Source organism: Corvus hawaiiensis, chromosome 17, assembly GCF_020740725.1.
Source record: "Corvus hawaiiensis isolate bCorHaw1 chromosome 17, bCorHaw1.pri.cur, whole genome shotgun sequence".
NCBI classification, from domain to species: Eukaryota; Metazoa; Chordata; class Aves; order Passeriformes; family Corvidae; genus Corvus; species Corvus hawaiiensis.
Window position 1 is genome coordinate 15,444,275 of NC_063229.1, and position 18,892 is coordinate 15,463,166.

Sequence of the window (18,892 nt, forward strand, 5' to 3'; positions counted from 1 at the left end):
AGGTTAAATCTAGGAGAATGATGAAGCTGCACAGTGTCATGTGGATAAATAGAGCTGTTGCTCGTGTGCTTTCCCTGCAGTTGCTGTTTTAGAGGTGTTGTGGTATCCTATACCAGTTTCATCAGCCTTTAAACCATGAGGTGCTGCTGGAGGGAAGAGTCATTACCAGCCTCCTTTGGTTTTGCTGGTTTTGAGCTAAAAGAAATATGTCTTAATACCAAATGGCACTGCTTATCTCAGCAGTTCTGGATCAAATTTGTAAGGTCCAAACCATGCACAATAAACCAGACACAAGCACAATTCACCCATGTGCCTTGCAGCAGCAGCAACAGAGTTAAATCAAGAGTTAGCAGTGACAAAATGAGGACTCTTGCCTTGTGTTTCTTAAGCTTCAGTCCATCAGCCTAATATTTCTGGATTGGTTTAGCCAAGTAATGTGGTTTATAAAATGAACTCCATCCCCTTCTGGTATAAGTTTTTGTGTATTTATTTATTATGTGTTCATTCTACTTGGAATATTTTACTTGGTCTCGTTGCATGTAAACTAAAGCTGAATACAAACTTCATCTTTTCTCAGTAACTCACTAACTATCAACTAGAGAGAGCCAACTCCATGACTCAGACACGTGTCCCTTCCCTTGCAATTGCAGCCAAAACTCTCTGGCATCAGAGTGCTGCAGAATGAAAGTCGTATCTAAATATATGTGAGCAGAAAGAAAGTCAGTTAAAAAAAGACTTTGTTATGGAAAGCTACTACAAACCAAATCCACGGTGGCCTGGAGTTCCTCATCACACCCAGGCTGATCTAGTTTTCCACTTTCAAGGTACTCTTCCCAAAGCAGCTGCTGACACTCATGGAGGAGCTGCACAAAGCCAGCTCAGCTCATTGCAGTCCCTTTCTGCCTCCTGTGTAGTGACTAAACAGACTTAAAGGGTTTATCTGATAAAGCACAGGATATTTATCACCATCCTAGCAAACAATAATACAAGAGCTTTTGTTTCATACTCATGTAGTTCTGGCAGTGCCAGCATTGATACTCAGAGCCTTGGTCAGGTAACCTGGGAAGGAGGTGGGCAGTGCCTGGCCCCGGGTGCCACCCTGAGCACCATCCTTGGGTTTGGTTTCAGTGTCTGCAGTGCTCTGGACTGGGCAGGAAAAGGGTGCAGAGAATGAGATTTAAAGAAACAGAAACACCGCGGTTTGCTGGGGTGCCTCTCCCAACTCTGCTCCAAGGGCTGCCCACAGGGATTTGCTGAAGCCTGGTGGGGCAGGAGGAAAAGGGCATTAAATTGTTCCTGAAGGTGCCCTTTCTTCCTCCAGTCCACCTGTAGGCAGGGCTTGCACCTGTCTTAGAATCCTCTGATGAAAAAGGTGATGACTAAATACTGAAATCCATCAAGCAAACAGGAAAACATACTCCAGAGCAAAAATTGCTCTTTGTCTTTGCTGTTGCAGTCAACAGCCCAGGATGAGAAAGCCCAGGTGTGCCCTGCAAATATCACACAATTTCCTGGTTCATGGGAAAGGTGCCTCAAAAACTTGACTCATTGATTCCCAGTAGATTCAAACAGGGGTCAAATGGATTAAATAACTGAAAGCACCACAAAAGGCACCCATCAGTCTTAGAACTCTTCCCTTCAGCTCACTTTAGGGCAACCTTTGGCAGGAGAATGTGTCATCTGTGGTGCAATTCTCCTAGTGCCTGAGTGAGCTCAGCACCTCATGGTGCTGTGAGATCTAAAGGATCTGAAGTCCTACCTCAGGACTTTAAAACATCCCTGTAGGGACTCTTGGGAATACTTGCTCTCTGCTACATCCACACACGTAGCACAGTGGATTTACTGTAGGGTGTAGCTCATTCTGTGGAGGTCATCATCCTCTTCAGGCTGTTTTCTCTTAGCTAAGCACGGATTATTTGAGTTCCATGAGTGTGACCTCACAGACTTTGTGCATTTTTCTGCCCAAAGCAGATCTGTAACAGGTCCAGTCCTTCAGGGATACTTTGGCCAGGGCCATATGGCAGGAAGATGACAGAGGTCCAAGCCCTGCACTCCCCCCATTCCCCTCTAGGTCACGCTTTTTCCTGCCAGTTTTGAGGCAGTTGTTTTGTAGTGGCTGTTGATCTTTTCTGGAAGTACATTGACAATAATGAAAGTGCTTAGAGAATCCTTAGCACTTCTGAGGTGGTGTCACAGACAGATTTGTGTTTTGAGTACTTCCTTCCTGCCAGTTTTGATCTACAATGCGTTTAGGGCATTGAATTTTTTTTAGCAGAAATGCTATCTTTATTTTCTGCTCTTTTCTTGCAGGCACACCCAGCTTCCTGTTACACATTTTGGGTAGGACAGTACCAGACATACCAACTGTTTGATTTTTGCACCTCACTCTGGCACTGTACTGAAATATAGGGGAAGGATATTTAAATGTCATGAGTGCAATCCAGATCCTGTAAATCCAGAGCAGCTCAAATACTGATTTCAGTTGGGAAGAACTTTAGCCAAAAATATGCATTTTATTTAGATTCTGGTTTCCATCAGATATCTTTATTATGTTGCTAAATTCGTGGAAAGATGCCAATGGGTTTGGAGTCTACTGATAACTTACAGCAAAAATGCATCCTGGGACTTGAGTTGCCACTTAGTTTGAGGTCAGCAACTTCTTCCAAGAGTTTGCTTAATTAATGGAGATGAGCTGATTGCTGTTGGGCTGGAAGGTGTTGAAGAGGTTCATAGTTCACACAGACTCCACAGGCTGCAAGCAGGACAAGGCAGAAAAGTTGCAGGGTGTACCTCTTGGCATTATTTCGGTGAGGAAGAAACCCTGATTTTGATACGTAATTAAAGCTTTACAGCTGAGAACATCTCAGTAGTTTTACATCCCCATTTTCCAGAAAAAAGCCTTTAATTGCTGATGATTTATAAAACAACCCCACAGGCTCCCAGTACTTTTCCCCAGCACAGTTTGCTGGGTTTGGGCTCCTTGTGCCCGCTGCACCCAAACTGGTATTTCCCAGTCAATGAGTTGCTGTGCTCTCGTGTGCAAAAGCTGATTTTCCAGGATGCAGAATATAAAATAGGCTGTGTACTGAGTGGGAGGTTCCAGGGTATGATACGTGGCTGCACAATCCTTGGGAGCCAAGTAAAATACTTCTTTTCTATATATAGTCACCTGAAATCCAGCAGCAAAAACACATCTGAATCTTGCACTCAAAACTCAGTTTTTAAGAAGCACTTTTTGCTCCTTAATATTGCAGTTCTTTTTTCTCATTTCCACATGGTTTTGCAGAAGTGCCAAATGCTTTCACTGTGAATTCTAAAAAAATCTAAAATATTAAGAAATTAGAAAAAAAAAGGCAGAAAATTTTAAATACTGCCTTTTTCCTGAGAAAAATAATTCACCTTACTTGTGTGTGAAGCAAAGACTGTAACTTTCATCATTTGTTTGCCCAGATCTTTCCTGTTCTGTACAATTAAGGCAAAGTCTGATTTTGACAGCCACTGTGGTTGGATCTCTCAATTAAAAGGGACTGACTTTGGATCTGCCATAAATGTGTTGGATCTTATTTGAGCACTGAGGTGACGATAGAAGTGAATTTTGCAAAAGGCAGTAACAAGTCTTTGACCTGACTCAGAAGTTGCAGGGACCTCCTGTGCCTTTGGAGTCTCAGATCAAATTATGAGCTTTTCACGTTTTATCACCAATTTAGGAGTGTAAGGTTTTGAATATTCATTTTTAGATAATATCAGTCGAGAAAAGAGGTGAAAAAAAGTAAAATCTAGTGCTGGATCTGAGCAGAAACAGAAAGGTCAGTGGTTAAGTTCTGCCTTGTGTGTTGTATATGCTAAAATGTCCTTTTATTAAATTAACCCAGAAAGAGTAGCTGAAAACTGTAACACTTGGCCCTGCAACATAGGTCAAAGGTTACCTTTTTTTCTCAAAAATGGTTTTGCAAATCTTTTTCAGAGCTGATAGATACACACCTTAGCTGGATACAAAACATTATATGAAAAAGAATGACTGTGATCTTTGATCCAAGCAATCAAAAAGAAAGGTAATTGGTATTTTTCTGCCTTTTCTCCAGCTGTGTGTTTCTCTTAACCTTTATTTATTTATTTTTTCAATTAAAAAGTCATGCCCCTTTTTATTTGGCTTAGAGGGTTTAAAATATTTGATTTTATTTAATGTAATTTTTTTTTCATTCTTTTTCTTCCCCACTTGTGTAGCACAGAGCTGTCCCGAGGTAGCTGGGGCCTGGTGGGCAGGGCAGGAGAGGTGGGGCTGTGCATGCTGGGCTGAAGCGTCCCGTCCTTCCCAGGCGGCTCAGGACCGTGCTGTGCCTGCCCAGCAAACCCAGGGCCAGCTTAGCTTTCCTCCCCAGCCCCTGGTGCTCCAGCAGTTCCTGCCCGTGGGTTTGCTTTGCATGGCACAGTTCCTCGTGGGCACAGCAGGACACGGAATATTGCAGGGAGGAGCCACTGGGGCTGAGCTTTTCCTTCTCTGAGGGGACGCTCGCTGCTGTAGGATCCCCAGAGGGTCACTGCCACGGGTGTGGGGCTGTGGCAGCACCCACAGCATCCCTGCTGTCCCGGGGGATGCGTGGGATGGCACAGGCAGAGCTGTCCTGGCCGTGTGTGCAGAGGGTGTGCGGGTGGCACCCTCTGGGGTGGCACTGCCGGCTCAGACAGGGGCTCCTTCTGTCTCTGGACTGCTTGGGACAAACCCAATGTCACCCCACGGGAACACACTCCACATTTCCAGCTGAGAGGATGTGAGGGAGTCTTGATTGTCTGTGGGGCCTGGAGCCCGGGACAGACTGCCCATCATGGGGACACAGACTCCCCCCATAATTCCAGCAGCCTCTGGGTCACCTCCCTGGGGATCTCCAAGGGCCACTGTCCCACTCCTACGACAGCAGGATGTGACAGAGGACACGCTGAAGGGGTTCAGGCCCAACCAGGCATTTCCTTGGCCTGGATGGCTGATGGCAGCTGTATTTCAGTATCTTCTTTTATGATTTAATCTTTCATTATCTCTGCATACGTGCCGTGGCCCCATTTAATCAGTTCTCTCTCATTAACGGATCAATAGCAGTGTGCTCCAGAGCAGCCAGTGCCAGGCACCTTAAATAACAATGTTTTATTTATTAATCAGATAATCTCCATTTCCTCTCAGCTAGAAATGAGCAAATAATGACAACCGATACTAGAGATACATTTTAATCATGATACCAATAAAAGATAGCTGCGAGTTCAGAAGAGTGAGTTCAGCACATGCTCTCGGCTTCCTCTGAGGTTTAGACAGGGCTCAGCTTGCTGATTCTGTTCAACCTTCTGTTGAAACCCAGGTCTCTTGGGTTACACCTGGATCTGGGTCCACGTGCTCCCAAATCTGGAGCAGATCCCCAAAGATGTGTGATTTCACTAGGCTTGGTCTGGAGGTGATTTCAAGCTGGGAGAGCCATCCTTGCCTTGGGATCCATTCCTGTTAATTTACATATTCCCGTATTTAGGGACTCTGGTTGTAGATCAGGACTTTCAGTGCTGGGACAAGCACTGACACACGTTAGTGATGCCCAGCTTAACCTGCACCTAACACTCCCCTCACCACTCGTATTTACCTGAAGTTTGGGGTGACTGTGGGACATTCAGGCCAGCTGATAACAGGGAGCTCTTGTCATTCAGGTGCTTACAAAAAACCCCAATTTTCCCCAATTTTTCTTGGCAGGGAGCGATCTCAGGTGTACCTGTCTGTGGGGTTAATGCTTCAGACTGTTCCCCTGCAGCTTTTTAGCCCTATTCAGGCTGCAGCCCCCTGTAACCTCAGCCCACAGAACCCACTGCTGACCTCACACGAGGGAAAGTGAAGTTTGCAGGCTGAGTCAGCACTTCACCACAGCATCCAACCTGCCCAGAGCCAGCCCCGGGCAGGGAGCACCCAAATCTGGACCCCTCCAAGCCTCTTCAGTGAACTCCATTGAATTATCTGCTCATGTTTCACTTCATATTTAACCCTTCCTAGATGCAGATGACTGTTGGCTCTGATATTTCCATGACTGTATTAGATAAAAGGAAGCTCATCTACGGTATTTTCGGTACACTGGCAGCCCAAACAAATGTGTCAATAAATAAATTGCCTGCAGCCTCTGCCCACTTGTTTCTCGAAAGGAAATGACCCTGTAAGAGTGAGTGCCCACTTCTTTTACCTCACTGCTATTTTTAGCTGAGGCTGTGAAAAGTTTCCATTGAAGACCTGCTCCTGTCATTTCCTGGGTAGAGCAAACAGGAAGCTCTGAGAGAGCGGGAGGAGGTTCTGGCCTCAGGCTGGACCAACCTCCCCTCCCTCTGGCTGCTCCCTTGCACTGCAGAGCAGCACACACCGAGCACCCCCGTGGGCTTTGTTTGCCACAGTTCGCCCCAAAGCCCGCAGGGGACAGTGGCAGGTAGGATGCTGTGCAGCAGGAGAGGGCAGGAGTTCTGCTTCGCTTGCCCAGATCATCTCCAGGAGGCACCAGTCTGGTTGAAACCAGGCAGTTCCCAGCAGGAATTAGAAAGAGCTACGCCATGGGCTGTTAATGGTGGGATTTTTGAGCATGGAGTTCCTGGAGTACAGCCCCCCACAGCCAGTAACAACATGGGGCTTTGAAAAAACACAGATTTTACTTTCTCAGAGACAAATCCCAGCATGCAGAGAGGAGGGAGATTTCAAACCATGAATCATAACTATTAAAAACTAATTCAAGTGTTCCCCTTCTCAGAGACTTGCCAGAGATTGGGCACAAGGTTTTTTTAGAAAGGGGGTAGTGGTGAAATACTGTGTTAATTAATACTATGTTAATTCGTGTTTTTCATAAACATTTTTTAGAGATGGGATAGAGTATAGAGGAGTCTTACAGCTGCAAACCTGAGGATTAATCAGTCTTGGGTGAGGGTCTGCTTTGGTTTGAGTTAGTTCCTGTTTCAGCCCTCAAATATCAAAATCATTTAGATCTGGGGTCTGAAACTGAGAAAAATTGGCTTTCAGGTTGTAAGGCAACTTTGTCAAAGTATCTAAACAGTTTCTACACCATGATGAATACAGCACCAAGGAGCTGCAGGTGAAATGGAGCCCCCAAAAAGGCAGTTCTAGATGCTCATGGTTTAGGTCTCTCCTAATTAAAGTTCAGAGATTTCTGCACTTAAATTCCAGAGAGAGAATTGTTCCAGGAGGTGCCAAAGGGTGCTTTAGGCAAGTGAGTTTGAAAAGTTGCCAGGAGACATTGGCTTTTGTAAAGGAAGTGATTTTGTTCTGACTTTTTAAACAGACAGCAAAGTTCTTCAGTGTCTTCTCTTGAGCTTTATTAAGACGCCTGTCCCAGCCTCTCACATGGAAGTTGTTTGTGCTACAGTCTGCAAACAAATGATAATAAAAATGTAAAGCAGGTAGAGCCTAGAGTGGGATTAAAAACCCAAACATAAGCCACCCAAATGCAAACTTTTTCACCTGAATTGCAGTCTGTGTTTTCATCACTGTCCACTGTATTTCCTCCAAACCTGGCCTTTTTCTCTTCAAAAGATTCTTCTTTCGGCCTAGTGAAAATGTGAAAATTCTTAGATACTTAGAGATGTTTCTTTCTTTTCTCCCTGGGGTAAGGGCAGTGTCCGTGACAGAGGGAGGGGTGTGTGTGTGAGGGATGTGGCAGGTCCTGGGCATGTGCTGCAGCCTCTCTGTGTTTTATGGCACTTGAAGCACGGTGAAACCCCCTCTCTCCACTCCTTCCCCCTTGCCTTCCTAAAAGGTGTAGTCTGGGCAAACAGAACTATTTAGGTTTTAATTAAGTTATGAATGCAGAGGGGATGTTTTCAGCTTGACTGCCCAAGGATTGCTTTTACTTTTTACTTGTCGTGATGTTGGAAGTGCTCTAATGTTTCCTCCTCTTTCTTTATTTCCCAGTTAATGAAATTATCAGGAAGGAATTTTCTGGACTCCCTGCCAGAAATCAGACATAGAAGAAGAGATTTGTGAGACAGCTTTTACTGAATCCTTCCATAAGTGACCTCTTAGATCCTTCCAGTGCCCCTGCAACCTCCAGCTTCCTTTGCACTTCATCTCCAGGCAGCGACTCAGTGTGAGGAACAATGAATTGGCACCAAGTGACAGCCTTGACTGAGCAACTCGCCACCTCTGTCTGTAAACACCACGAAGGACACCCTTCCTTTCATCCAGAGATCACATTGTTCTCCTGGAACAGAGCATCTGTCTGAGGAAACACTTCAAGCCTGCTGCAAACCATCTGTCTGTGCATCCATCCGTCGCAGGGAGACAGGACCTGTCCCCTGAGCAGGGCACAGAGCCTGGGGGTGGACACTGGGGGTGGGGAAAGGGGAACAAAGAGTAATATATTCCATGAAAGAGTAACACCATCCTGCAGGTCACTAACAATGATTTGCCCTCCAGGTTTCAAAGCCCTCCTGAGAAATTTTATTATTGTAGGAAACTGACCCAAGCTCGCTCAGCCTTCATCCAGTCTGGGATCAAAAGCCAGTTTTCTCTGAGCACTGATTGGTATTTCAGACAGGAGATGTCAGCTGAATCCAGGAGTTTTCTTCATTTTTCTTGTCAGACTGGATAGGAATTTGAAGGAGAGGGATTCTCATAGACAACCAGTGAAAAGAACAATTCAGCAGTTGCAACGCCTGTCCCAAGGTAAAATAAACCCAGGTAAAACAGAGATTAATATATAGGAGTCACAGTAAATCCAAAGATTTTATGATTGATCCTTATTAATATTTAGGCAGTGTAGGAACACAGATATTTTCTCTCTTACAAATTGTTGCTCTTTCTTGTCATGTAGAACCTGCTTTTGGCTAATAACTTGTCTCATTTAGCAGCTGGAACATTTACTCACCCAAGCTGCAGAGGAACATAATTGCATCTTACAGAAGCCATACATTCCAGAGAAAATATACACTTATTTATATTCACCTTGCCTCTTTAGCTTTGCAAAGCTACCAGCAATTCCTGGAAAGGTTTAATTTCCATGTGAGTTAGTATTTTGTTACGTTTTGCTTCGTGTGTTAGGATATCCTGTCCTGACTCCTGCTTAGCACATTCCAGGTAACCACTGCCACCTGCAGTTGTACAGCTACAAGTTAGAACATTCAGGAGAGTCAGTGCCTCCTCAATGGGATAAAAAGACTTCCTGAGTGGGTGATCAGTGTACAGTAAAAGATAACCATAATATTTTAGGAATTACATAGTAATCTTTCCTGGTCTTATAAATAAGGAATGCTGGTATTTTCAGGAATGCAGAGCCTGAGCTCTGCTCTGGAAAGCACAGTGAAACTAATCCAGTTTTCAGTTGTGTCACAGCAAACTTTGCAGACCACGAGCGTGTCCACTGCTCACAGCAGGAATTAGGTGATGGGAATACAGCAGAGCAGCCCCAAAATTGGTTCCCCAATGTCTCAAGAAAGATTTTACACAATCCCTGCAGAGCATGTGCTTGGTCCAACAAAAATCTCTTCAGGACTATCAGGAAGAATATCTTTTCTGCCACTAAAAACTGGTGCTTAAACTCTGCAAGGTCTTGGGGTTTAGAGTGGGAGACAGAAGCATTAGGTTCTTCAGAACGCCTGACCTGGGTCTCAACTAAAATTTGGCCCTTAAACAGAAATCTGAATTTCACAAGAGCAGCTCTGAACTCCAGATTCAGCCCAGCTCAGATCCAGAACCAGAGCAGAGCACTGCACATCCCAGCCTGGCATTAATGGCACACCCTGGCTTCTGTTTCTACTTTGTGAGATTCAAATCTTTCATCCCAAAATGAGTCCCCTGTATCCCATCACCCAGAACTGCCAGGATGCCTCATTGTGGTGCTCTCATTGTGAGCTCTGCTCTGCAGCAGCACCCCCGGTGCCATGGCCAAGCCTCAGCCTGTACCTGCCAAGGTGAAAACGGCTTTTTTTTAATTGCTGACTTTTACAGAAACAAAACTGAGGCCCAGACTTGTGAACAGGGGAATTCCTGTTAGAGTGCACTCAGCAGGACTCTGACTGGCTCACACGCCTCAGAAAGCTATTTTGGATTGTTGTAAACTGTCAGTGGGCCAGAATCTGACACATATTAAGGGATTTTCATGCAGTCTGATGAATTAGATGATCCTGACATATTCTAAAGGCCAGAAGTTGCCTATCAGAAGTTCTTTGCTGCAGCTGAGTAAAAGAACAGACCAAATGCATCTCCCATTTTCACACTTGGATGTATCAAACGTTTTCCATCATCCAGCCAGTAAAGTACAGGAGAAATGTAAAAGACAACCCAAAAACCCATCCGCAGGAAAAAAAATCCTCAAATTACTGGCAGAACCTTCTCTCTTGCTGCATTTTAAATAGAAGCTCAAAGAAGCCCAGGAAGGTCTTTTCAGATCTGTGATGTGCTGATGCTGCTGCTCTGGTGATTGCAGCAACCACTCATCAATTTAGGAGTATAATTTTTTGCGTATTTATTTTTAGATAATATCAGTTTAGAAAAGAGAGGGGGAAACTAAAACGTGGTGCTGGATCTGAGCAAACAGCAAGGTCAGTGTTTAAGTTCTGCCTTATGGATTGTAGATGCTGAAATGTCCTTTTAATACCTTAAACCCCAAAAGGAAAGAGTAGCTGGAACCTGTAACATCTGGCTTTAGATGTGGAGCAAAGGCTGTTCAGGGGCCAGAGGGACCCAGGCAGGCAAAGCCCTGCAGTGCTGCATGGAACTGCTCTGCAGGCTGCACCCAGAGACCTCTGCAACCAAAATACACCAGATTTCCACTGTGCTGATGTGTTCTTCAGGCACTTTGCTATAGAGGGGGAGAGAGGGTTGGATTTTCAGTTGTTGGATTTTTTTGTGTGTGTTGGTTTTTGTTTGTTTGTTTTGGTTTTTTGTTTGGTTTTTTATTTTGGTTTGGTGTTTTTTTAGTTTTTTGGGGCTGATATTTTTTTGTTTGGGTTTTTTTGGGGGGGGGGCGGGGGAGGAGTTTTCTTATGTGCTACAGGTGCTCTAGTCATGCTTACATTGACTGTATTCCTTCCTCATCTTTGATGCATAGGTATTAATCTGTGTACATATACATGTAATTTATAGAATACACCCACACAGAGAGGGACTATTTACAAGGGCTAGTAGTGACAGGACAAGGCAGGGAATGGCTTCAAACTGATAGAGGGTAGCTTTAAATCAGAAATCAAGATAAAAATTATCTGTGGGAGGGTGGGCAGGCCCTGGCACAGGGTGCCCAGAGCAGCTGTGGCTGCCCCTGGATCCCTGGCAGTGCCCAAGGCCAGGCTGGACACTGGGGCTGGGAGCAGCCTGGGACAGTGGGAGGTGTCCCTGCCATGGCAGGGGGGGCACTGGGTGTTGTTTAAGGTCCCTGCCAGCCCAGGCCATGCCCTGATCTCTGTGGGTGTATTTTATATTCATGATTAGAAAGGAACACCCTGAACAGAGCTGGGTCACTCCTGTGCTGGCTCCCAGCACCTGAGCAGCTCAGGGTGGAGGGTTCACCCCATGTATTCTCTAGACAACATTTTAGGGTTCAGTCACAGCTGCACGAGCTCAGGCTGTGCTGCCCCATCTGCTTTTCCATGCAACAGTAGTTAAATAATTCAGCTTCAACCAACTTTATATTTATTTCCAGAGAAAAGGAGCATCCTCAGACATAGTGTTGTGCATTGTTGTCTCTTTAAAAAGGAAGCTGATACGTTAAAATCATATAGCTAGGCTGAAGAATTTCAATATATACAGTACTAAATTATTTCCTGTTCTTGCTGAGCAGTGTTTTTCCAGTATTAATATTTTTGTTAATACAACTTTCTCTCTGTAGAAGCACAAGCTTAACCTTGGAAGAGTTAATAGCATTTTGTGAGCAATTTGTTCTCACTTCATCTGGAAGATAGCCATATTTGCACATGAGGAAGTTCTGTCTTTCCTCAGTTATCTGAATGTTTCACCACAGTGCCTTCCTGCCATTGTACCAAAGGCCTACAAATATCTTGTCTGCAGGGTGAACAACTCTAATGCATTTTCCATCAAAGTTGCACCATGAAGTTCATGGGGCTCATTGGAACTCAAAAGTTCATCTCTTTATTTGTGTTGTGTGTGTGTGTGTTTATTTTTTTTTTAACTTCCATTTTTCCATCCAAGCTTTGGCTGCAAATACAGGAGGAGCTTCTATAAACTTCTGCATCAAATATACGTAGAATAAAAACCATCATTCATGATATGTAAACAGTCTGAGAGTGGATTGGGAGTGGGCAGATATCAGGAAGATTTTTTTTTGTCTGTTATGAGTGTTGGAAGTCGAATTTGCCAGGAGAGCAATTGCTTGTGAAGATACTTGCAATGAAATATGAAGTCCTGTTTTTGTTTTTCTCCATGAGAATGAGCAAAATGTAAGATCTGAGCAACAGCAATGGAGTGAAAGTGTCTCATGTATGTTGTTTTTATTGGTAGAAAGAATGTAGAAGAGTCATGGGTTTTGCACTTGCTTTATTTGTATCCATGTAAATATGTATCCCTTCCATTCTCCCTGTAGGAATACAGCATTTCCTGAATGTAGAGTATTCCCAAAACCAGCACTATGTTATTCTGTATTGTATAAAAAGCTGCTGCTTCATAACATATCTAAACCGGTTCTCAAAGTAGCTAGCATGTTTTTTAAAGTGTATTTTGTAATCCATATCTTTACCAAAAAAAAAGTGACTGTGCTTTTTGTCTGACCAAATATGCAATAACTTTTGGATTAAGGTTAGTATTTATAAAGGATCAATTTTCATTTTCTGAATGCCTTACTTTTCTATGCAATTGTTGTTGAATTGTTGTTGTCCTAAAAAAAAGATGTATTTGATAAATTTCCCAAAGACTTCAAAGACAGCTTTAAACGCTTGAGAAATATGTTTCTAAATATTTCAATCTGACTTTTTCCCCTGCATTTCTTTCCAAATTGCTACTTAATAGGGAACAATTTTCTGCCAGATGGGACTCAAGAAAATGACTGTCTTAATTTCAAATCTTAAACTGATTCAGATCCTCATCATTTTTGCACCACTTAAATCATCTGATGTTCCAGTTTAGCTGCAGTTCTGAGTGTTTGTTATTTATGTTCCATATTCCTGTGCAATAGGAAGAGATGCCACCGCTGGGTCTCGATGGGGTGAATTGTAAAATTCTCCAGAAATCAACTCTTCCTCATCATTTACATTGCAGTGGTTTCTTACCTGTGAGGCAGCACTCTGCCACCACACGTGGAAGGTTGTAATTCTTTATTCATCTCAGTTCAGAATGAATAATCCACCTTTGGGAACGTTTGACATAAGATTGGCATCTGTATCTGTAGTACCTGCTGTGTTATAACTGCAGGGGTGACAGCTGATACCAACTTCTGTAACTACCAGCCAGAATCAAACCCACTCTGGTCTGTTTAAGGTTTGTTTAGCCATTTTCATTGTTTCAGGGGTATAAAAATATAAATTAGTACCTGCACATTGCAATAAACTTCACCGGAAGGTGCTGATGCTGTAAAAGATGATCTTGACTGCAGAGAGTGGTTACCTGGGGAAAAGGTGGGGGTGAGTTTCCTTCTGTAATGCATAAAATAGCAACACTGGGTAGAAAGCTCCAGAAGGACTGTGTCTCAGAAATGAATAATGTTTTTAAAACCCAGGAATCCCCAGCTGTGCTGTTGGAATCAGCAGTTATTGCAGGATTGCCCCTGCTCTGAGCAGGGCCTGGCCCAGTGTGCTGGTGACACCTGGGCACAGAGAGTCTGAACAGTGCTGGCCTGCCTGGCACTCAGGTTTTTGTCTGTAATTATGAAGTGATTCCCCCCAAAGTCCAGGCCTGCCCTGGATGTTCAGGTAAAGCCATATTTTAATAGGCACACGAGTGAGCGTTTGTCACTCCCATCATCCTAACAGGTGTCTTTTGAATCAAATTGCTTGTTCAAAACCCTGACTCACAATTGAAAAGGGGTTTATATCATTCACATTCCTACAACAACGTTGTTAACCTCCAATGTAATGATTTTTTGCTATCTGTAAAGTATTTTTATATATTGCCTGTACTATGGTAGATTAGCAATAAATGAAAGGGCATCATCTACTGCAAGAGTGTTTGGTCTGTTCTTAAATACCTTTACTGCCTTTGATAAATGAATATCATGAGTCACCCACTTGTCTTCTTGTCCTTGTCACCCTCCTAAATGTTCAGGAATGGGATGTGCAAAAGGTGCAGAGTACAGAGCATTTCATCATCAATGAGCTGCTGAGCTCCTCTTTGTGTCAGGATCCCACCCAGGTTCTGTGGATGAGACTGAGCCACACTGAGACTTCTTCATTTTCTCTTAATGTCTGTTTTCCCTCTTTTAATTTTCTATTCCCACCATCCCAACAAAAAGCCCCAAACAATCCACATCAACAGCTACTGCAGAGTCTTGACCGTAATAAAGCAATAATTTCCAGCTATGTAAATGTCCTCCTGCATCATGCCTTTTTAGAGACTGGGGATGGACTCCACGTCACTTTTTTTCATCTAAATCTTAATTCTGCATTTCTCTACTGGAGACACTAAAAGAGACATTTTCATACTGCTGTGCTGGAGGGATGCCCAGAGCCCATTATGGCCCAGTGAGAGTCGAGTTTATACAGCATTCAATTAAAGACATTTACCTTAACAAAATCAATATTATCCTTTGCATTTAAAACCAGAGAATTCAAACCATATTCCATGCATTTGTTGGCCATGGAGCGAGTGCTTTGCTTTGCTTATTCACAAAAGCCTCAGAGCAAGGGCCATGTGGAAGTTCTTAACTCCCAAACCCTGTACAAAGGCTGGGAGCCTCACAAACCAGACAGGCTTCGCCAACAAAGAAGCTGTTACTGGCTAGGAGAGAACATTGTATGATGAGCAAATATATGGCATATAGGGTTTTAGCTTTATTCAGCAACAGGAAAATTTAAGTAACTTAACCTGGAAATTCCACAGCTACAGTCTGAGAACTTGAGCACCTGACCTGATCCTCTGGCTTTAATTTATGTCTTGGGGCTGAATTAAAGGACTACAACAGTACCCCAGATTTTTCGTCTTAACGGGAAATTTCCTGGATTTTGTAGACTTAACTCGCTCTTTTGTAACCCTTCAACACAGCTGACTTTTTTCCCAGTTTTCAGGGTAGCAGCAAGGAAGAAAAATCCATGTTTCTAATGAACATCTGGGTCTCGTATGAGCACTCGCGTGCTCCGCTGTGTAAATACGCGATTTACAGCTTCTTTTTCTTTTTTGAAATACAAATGTAATTCAGTCAATTTAAGAAGCTGCCTTTCAGTTTCAGAGCAGATTCTTTTCTAAATACATCATCACTGGCTTGCTCAGGTGGCCACGCTCAACTGGGCTGCTCCAAGGGAAGAGGAGCTCCCACCCAACACCATCCTCATCCTCCCTGTCCCTGTGCCTTACTTGGACTGGCTGCTCTTCTGAATTCATCATCTCAGTGAACTCAGGGGCTTGAATTAATTTTATTTAGGGAAGGCAAAGCCACAGCAGAGGATTTGAGCTCCTACTGACCCAAAGGGCAAAACTGCACAGCAAAATTGCTGAGGTTGTGAGGGATCACTTGCCCTAAAAACCTGGGAAAGGGAGGTGGGAGAGGCTGGCAGGAGCCACCCTGCACACGAGTGGCCATAGCCAGGCACCTCTTTATTCCACAGACCAAATCACAGCCATATCAAGGAGGGCACAGAGGCAGCCATTAAAATAAAACATTATCTGTTGCACAGACATACACACAAACAGTAGAAGGCTGGATTTTTCTGAGCTTTGCAGTCTACCAGCTGTCTAACTACCTGTGAGAGCTCGGCTCCACCCAGGGATTTTGGATGCAGTGGATTTCAGGCCAGGGATGGGGTGTGGGGAGCAGCCAACGTCCACCATGCCAGCCTTGTTTTCTTCAGGAACCCTTCCTCTGCCAGCTGCATCATTTCTGAACAGCTCTGGGGTTGAATGCCATTAAAGAAGTTCTTTCTAAATGTTATTAACTGTTTTAAGGGCTGGGCTCTGCCTTGGGCACTAGAGGGTAAGAAATAAGCAGTAACAAACTGCAGTTTAACTCCTCACATTCCTGGGCTTGACCTGCAGTTTTAGGTTGGCCTGAGTGTATTTTTCATGGACGCTTTATACAACATTACTGAAAGACAAGCAGTGCCATGAACGCCTCCTTAGCTGCCTGATACCCCCAGCACAAGCAGACCCCTGACATCAAAGCCCAAATGATGTTTAATTTCCAAGCTTTTCCATGATGGGCTTCACTAAAGGAAAAGCAGGGGGGGAAAGCTGAGACCTTTCCCTTTTCATTCTCCAGTGACCAGCTCAGCCAAGAACACCTTTCTCTCCTTTCCTTTATTCTCTTCCCCAGTTCCAAACTCAAAACAGTTCCATAAATCAGGATTTGGTTGGCTTTTATAAAGGGCTCTTACAAGAAACCACATTGGCTCCATCCACCCTTACAAAGGCCAAACAGCATGAAGAATAAATGGAAGGAATAAATGTAATGGGGCTGTGACCACGTAGCTCACACTGGCGGCGTTACATTAACAGCTGGAATCGGGGATCCTAAAGGTCTTTTCCAGCCTAAATGATTGTCCGATTTTCTAGGCTTTGCTCTGGGAATGGGCCTCGCTTTGCCTCAGAACATCACTGCTCCCTCTCAGCTGCAGGCTGGGACTACAGCAAAGCTGACAGAAAATGTGCTCTTTACACTGCAGAGAGGGTTGAGTGTTTTTTTGCTTCCCCGAGCAAGGAGAAAGGCCGGGAGAGCGGCAGGGCAGGTTCCTCAGCACAGGATGGCAGTGCCATCTGCAGGGAGCTGAGCTCAGCGCCGGTCCCAGCCACAGCCCCAGGGCTGCGAGCCCACCTGGAGAGACCCCCGAGGGACCAGGGGGTGGCCTGGCCATGGCAACCCCCGGGGCAGCAGCTGGCACTGGCCTTGGCTGGGTGAGCCCTCAGAACCTGCCCTGGCACTGGTGCAGAGCCATCGGGGACCTGCAGCCCATCACTGGCCCACGCAATCCCTTCTGTGTCTGGAGCGGGTTTAGGTTCTGAAACTGCAGATTTGGAAGGAACCAGGACCTCTTTGGAAAGGCATTGGAGTCATCTGAGAGCCTCACACAAGGTCTGCAAAGAGCAGCCCCCGACAGGGACTCCCTGGCTCTCAGGAGGAGGAGCAGAACCCCCTGAAGGTGATGAAGAGAACAATTCACTCTGCATCGATCTCATCTGTTGCATGTTCTATAAACAACAGAGCTGGAGGCTGCCCTGGAAGGAGCTGAAAATCAGATGTACTCACTCACCAGTCATGGCTTTACCCAGAGCATTTTCCAGCAGCACAAATAGGAAAGCACTGAAATGGTGTTTGTTGCCTCACCAAGGAGAGCGTGGCTGCAGGTGAAGAGGCTTCCTTTGAGGAATCATGGTCAGACACAGGCTCAGGACAATCTAACGGGACAGTCCATCTGGTTACACTTCAGACATGGTGCTTTGCTGTCCAACAATTTCCTGCCTGTGCCACTGCATCCAGTTTTCCACCTGGGACTGGAGCCAGAGGACCCCCTACGTTCACTGTCAGTCACAGAGAAATCCAAACATTCCAAAGTTTAAACATTTAAAAATTACAAAATTCCTTGGGGTTATCCAGTGTGTTTTTTCACCCACACAGCACAAATTTCTCAAGGAAGTGTTATGACTTTGTTTGTACAGATGGTGAAACTGAGGCATGGGGAAGGGACTCATCCGAAGCCCCAGCTCCAGCAATGATAACTGGGGACAAACCCCTGTTGTCAGCAGTCTGAGCCTGGATCAGTGTCCATGCTCCTGCTCCCCATCATTCATGGATCTGAGGTGGCTGCAGCTCCTCTGCGCAAGGAATGACCCCGAGGTTCTGCCCATGAGCTGCTGTGCTCAGGTCCCATGGAATCCTCTGCCATGGAAACCACAGGACACCTGGACATTGCGCTGTTGCCACAGCATTCCTGGTGCTGCAGGAGGAGAAACACCAGCCTGTTGTTCTGCTGTGCTTTGTTTCTGATTCATGGATCCCCCTGAAGCAGAAAGGTATTCACTTCATTTCTGGTATGTGGTAGAAAGTGGGATTTCAAGAATGGCCAAAATCCTGCTGCAAAGACAGCAAATTCCATATTTATTCCTGCTTCAGTGGGTACAACATCTGCATACTAATCAGGCAGTCACTGAGAAGCTGTTATGGGCAGAAATACAAGGTATATTTTCTACCCTGTAATAAAAAGGCTTTATTAACCCCCGTTCAAAGCCAGACCTCTCTGGTTTGGAGGCTAGGGTTACCCTCTGTGTGTCTGACATCATACCTGGGCCATTGAGCTGCTTCGCTTGTGTTCCCCTGTGTCAGTAATCCCAGGTGGCAGGAGGAGTGACTCCTGAAAGGAGAGTCCTGGCACGGTGTGGCTGCAGGAAGCTCTCACCTGGCTGTGGATCCAGGTGAAAATCTGCCAGCGCTGGAGGCAAACTGGATTTCATCCCCCTTGGGATCAGGGGCTGGGTCCAGCTGTGTTCCCTGTGGGAGGAGAGGAGGGACTGGGATGAGGTGACCCCACAGAGAGCAACAGCAGCACTGGCAGTGCCAGCAGGGCGCTGGCACATCGCAGCCGTGCGTGGCTCTGCCCTGCCCAGTCCTGCCCACAGCAGCCGTAAGGAAGCCACTGGCACACCCAGGTGCCAGACAAAGCTCTCTCCCTCTGGCCCCAGGACCCTCGCTGTGCTCTGCTCACCTGCAGTGCTGTTTAAAGCCTGGTTCATTCACTGCCCCGGTGTTCCCATTCATCTCTGTGCAATTTGAAATGTCCCTCTGTACAG

At 45.1% G+C, this 18,892-nt stretch overlaps 1 protein-coding gene and 1 long non-coding RNA gene across 10 annotated transcripts in view; one reads left to right on the top strand and one right to left on the bottom strand.

Annotated features, from left to right (window-relative positions):
• NFATC2 (nuclear factor of activated T cells 2) overlaps positions 1–8,643 on the top strand; it is a 79,908-nt gene extending 71,265 nt beyond the window's left edge. For 4 of the 5 annotated variants that reach the window (XM_048321818.1, XM_048321821.1, XM_048321820.1 and 1 more), the window contains exon 10: positions 7,931–8,643. In XM_048321818.1, coding sequence (XP_048177775.1) covers positions 7,931–7,986 — 56 coding nt within the window. In that variant the 3' untranslated portion in view covers positions 7,987–8,643. Of the gene's footprint in view, positions 1–3,964; positions 4,053–7,930 lie in introns of all 5 variants that reach the window. The other variant, XM_048321819.1, reaches the window with a different exon arrangement.
• Positions 5,202–18,892, bottom strand: part of LOC125334705 — a 97,960-nt gene continuing 84,269 nt past the window's right edge. The window contains exons 6-9 of one of the 5 annotated variants that reach the window (XR_007207204.1): positions 18,388–18,593; positions 8,480–8,673; positions 7,481–7,566; positions 5,202–7,386 (exon numbers count right to left, since the gene is read on the bottom strand). This is a non-coding gene — a long non-coding RNA (uncharacterized LOC125334705). Of the gene's footprint in view, positions 7,567–8,479; positions 8,674–12,099; positions 18,180–18,387; positions 18,594–18,892 lie in introns of those variants that run through there. The other 4 variants (XR_007207203.1, XR_007207202.1, XR_007207201.1 and 1 more) reach the window with 4 other exon arrangements.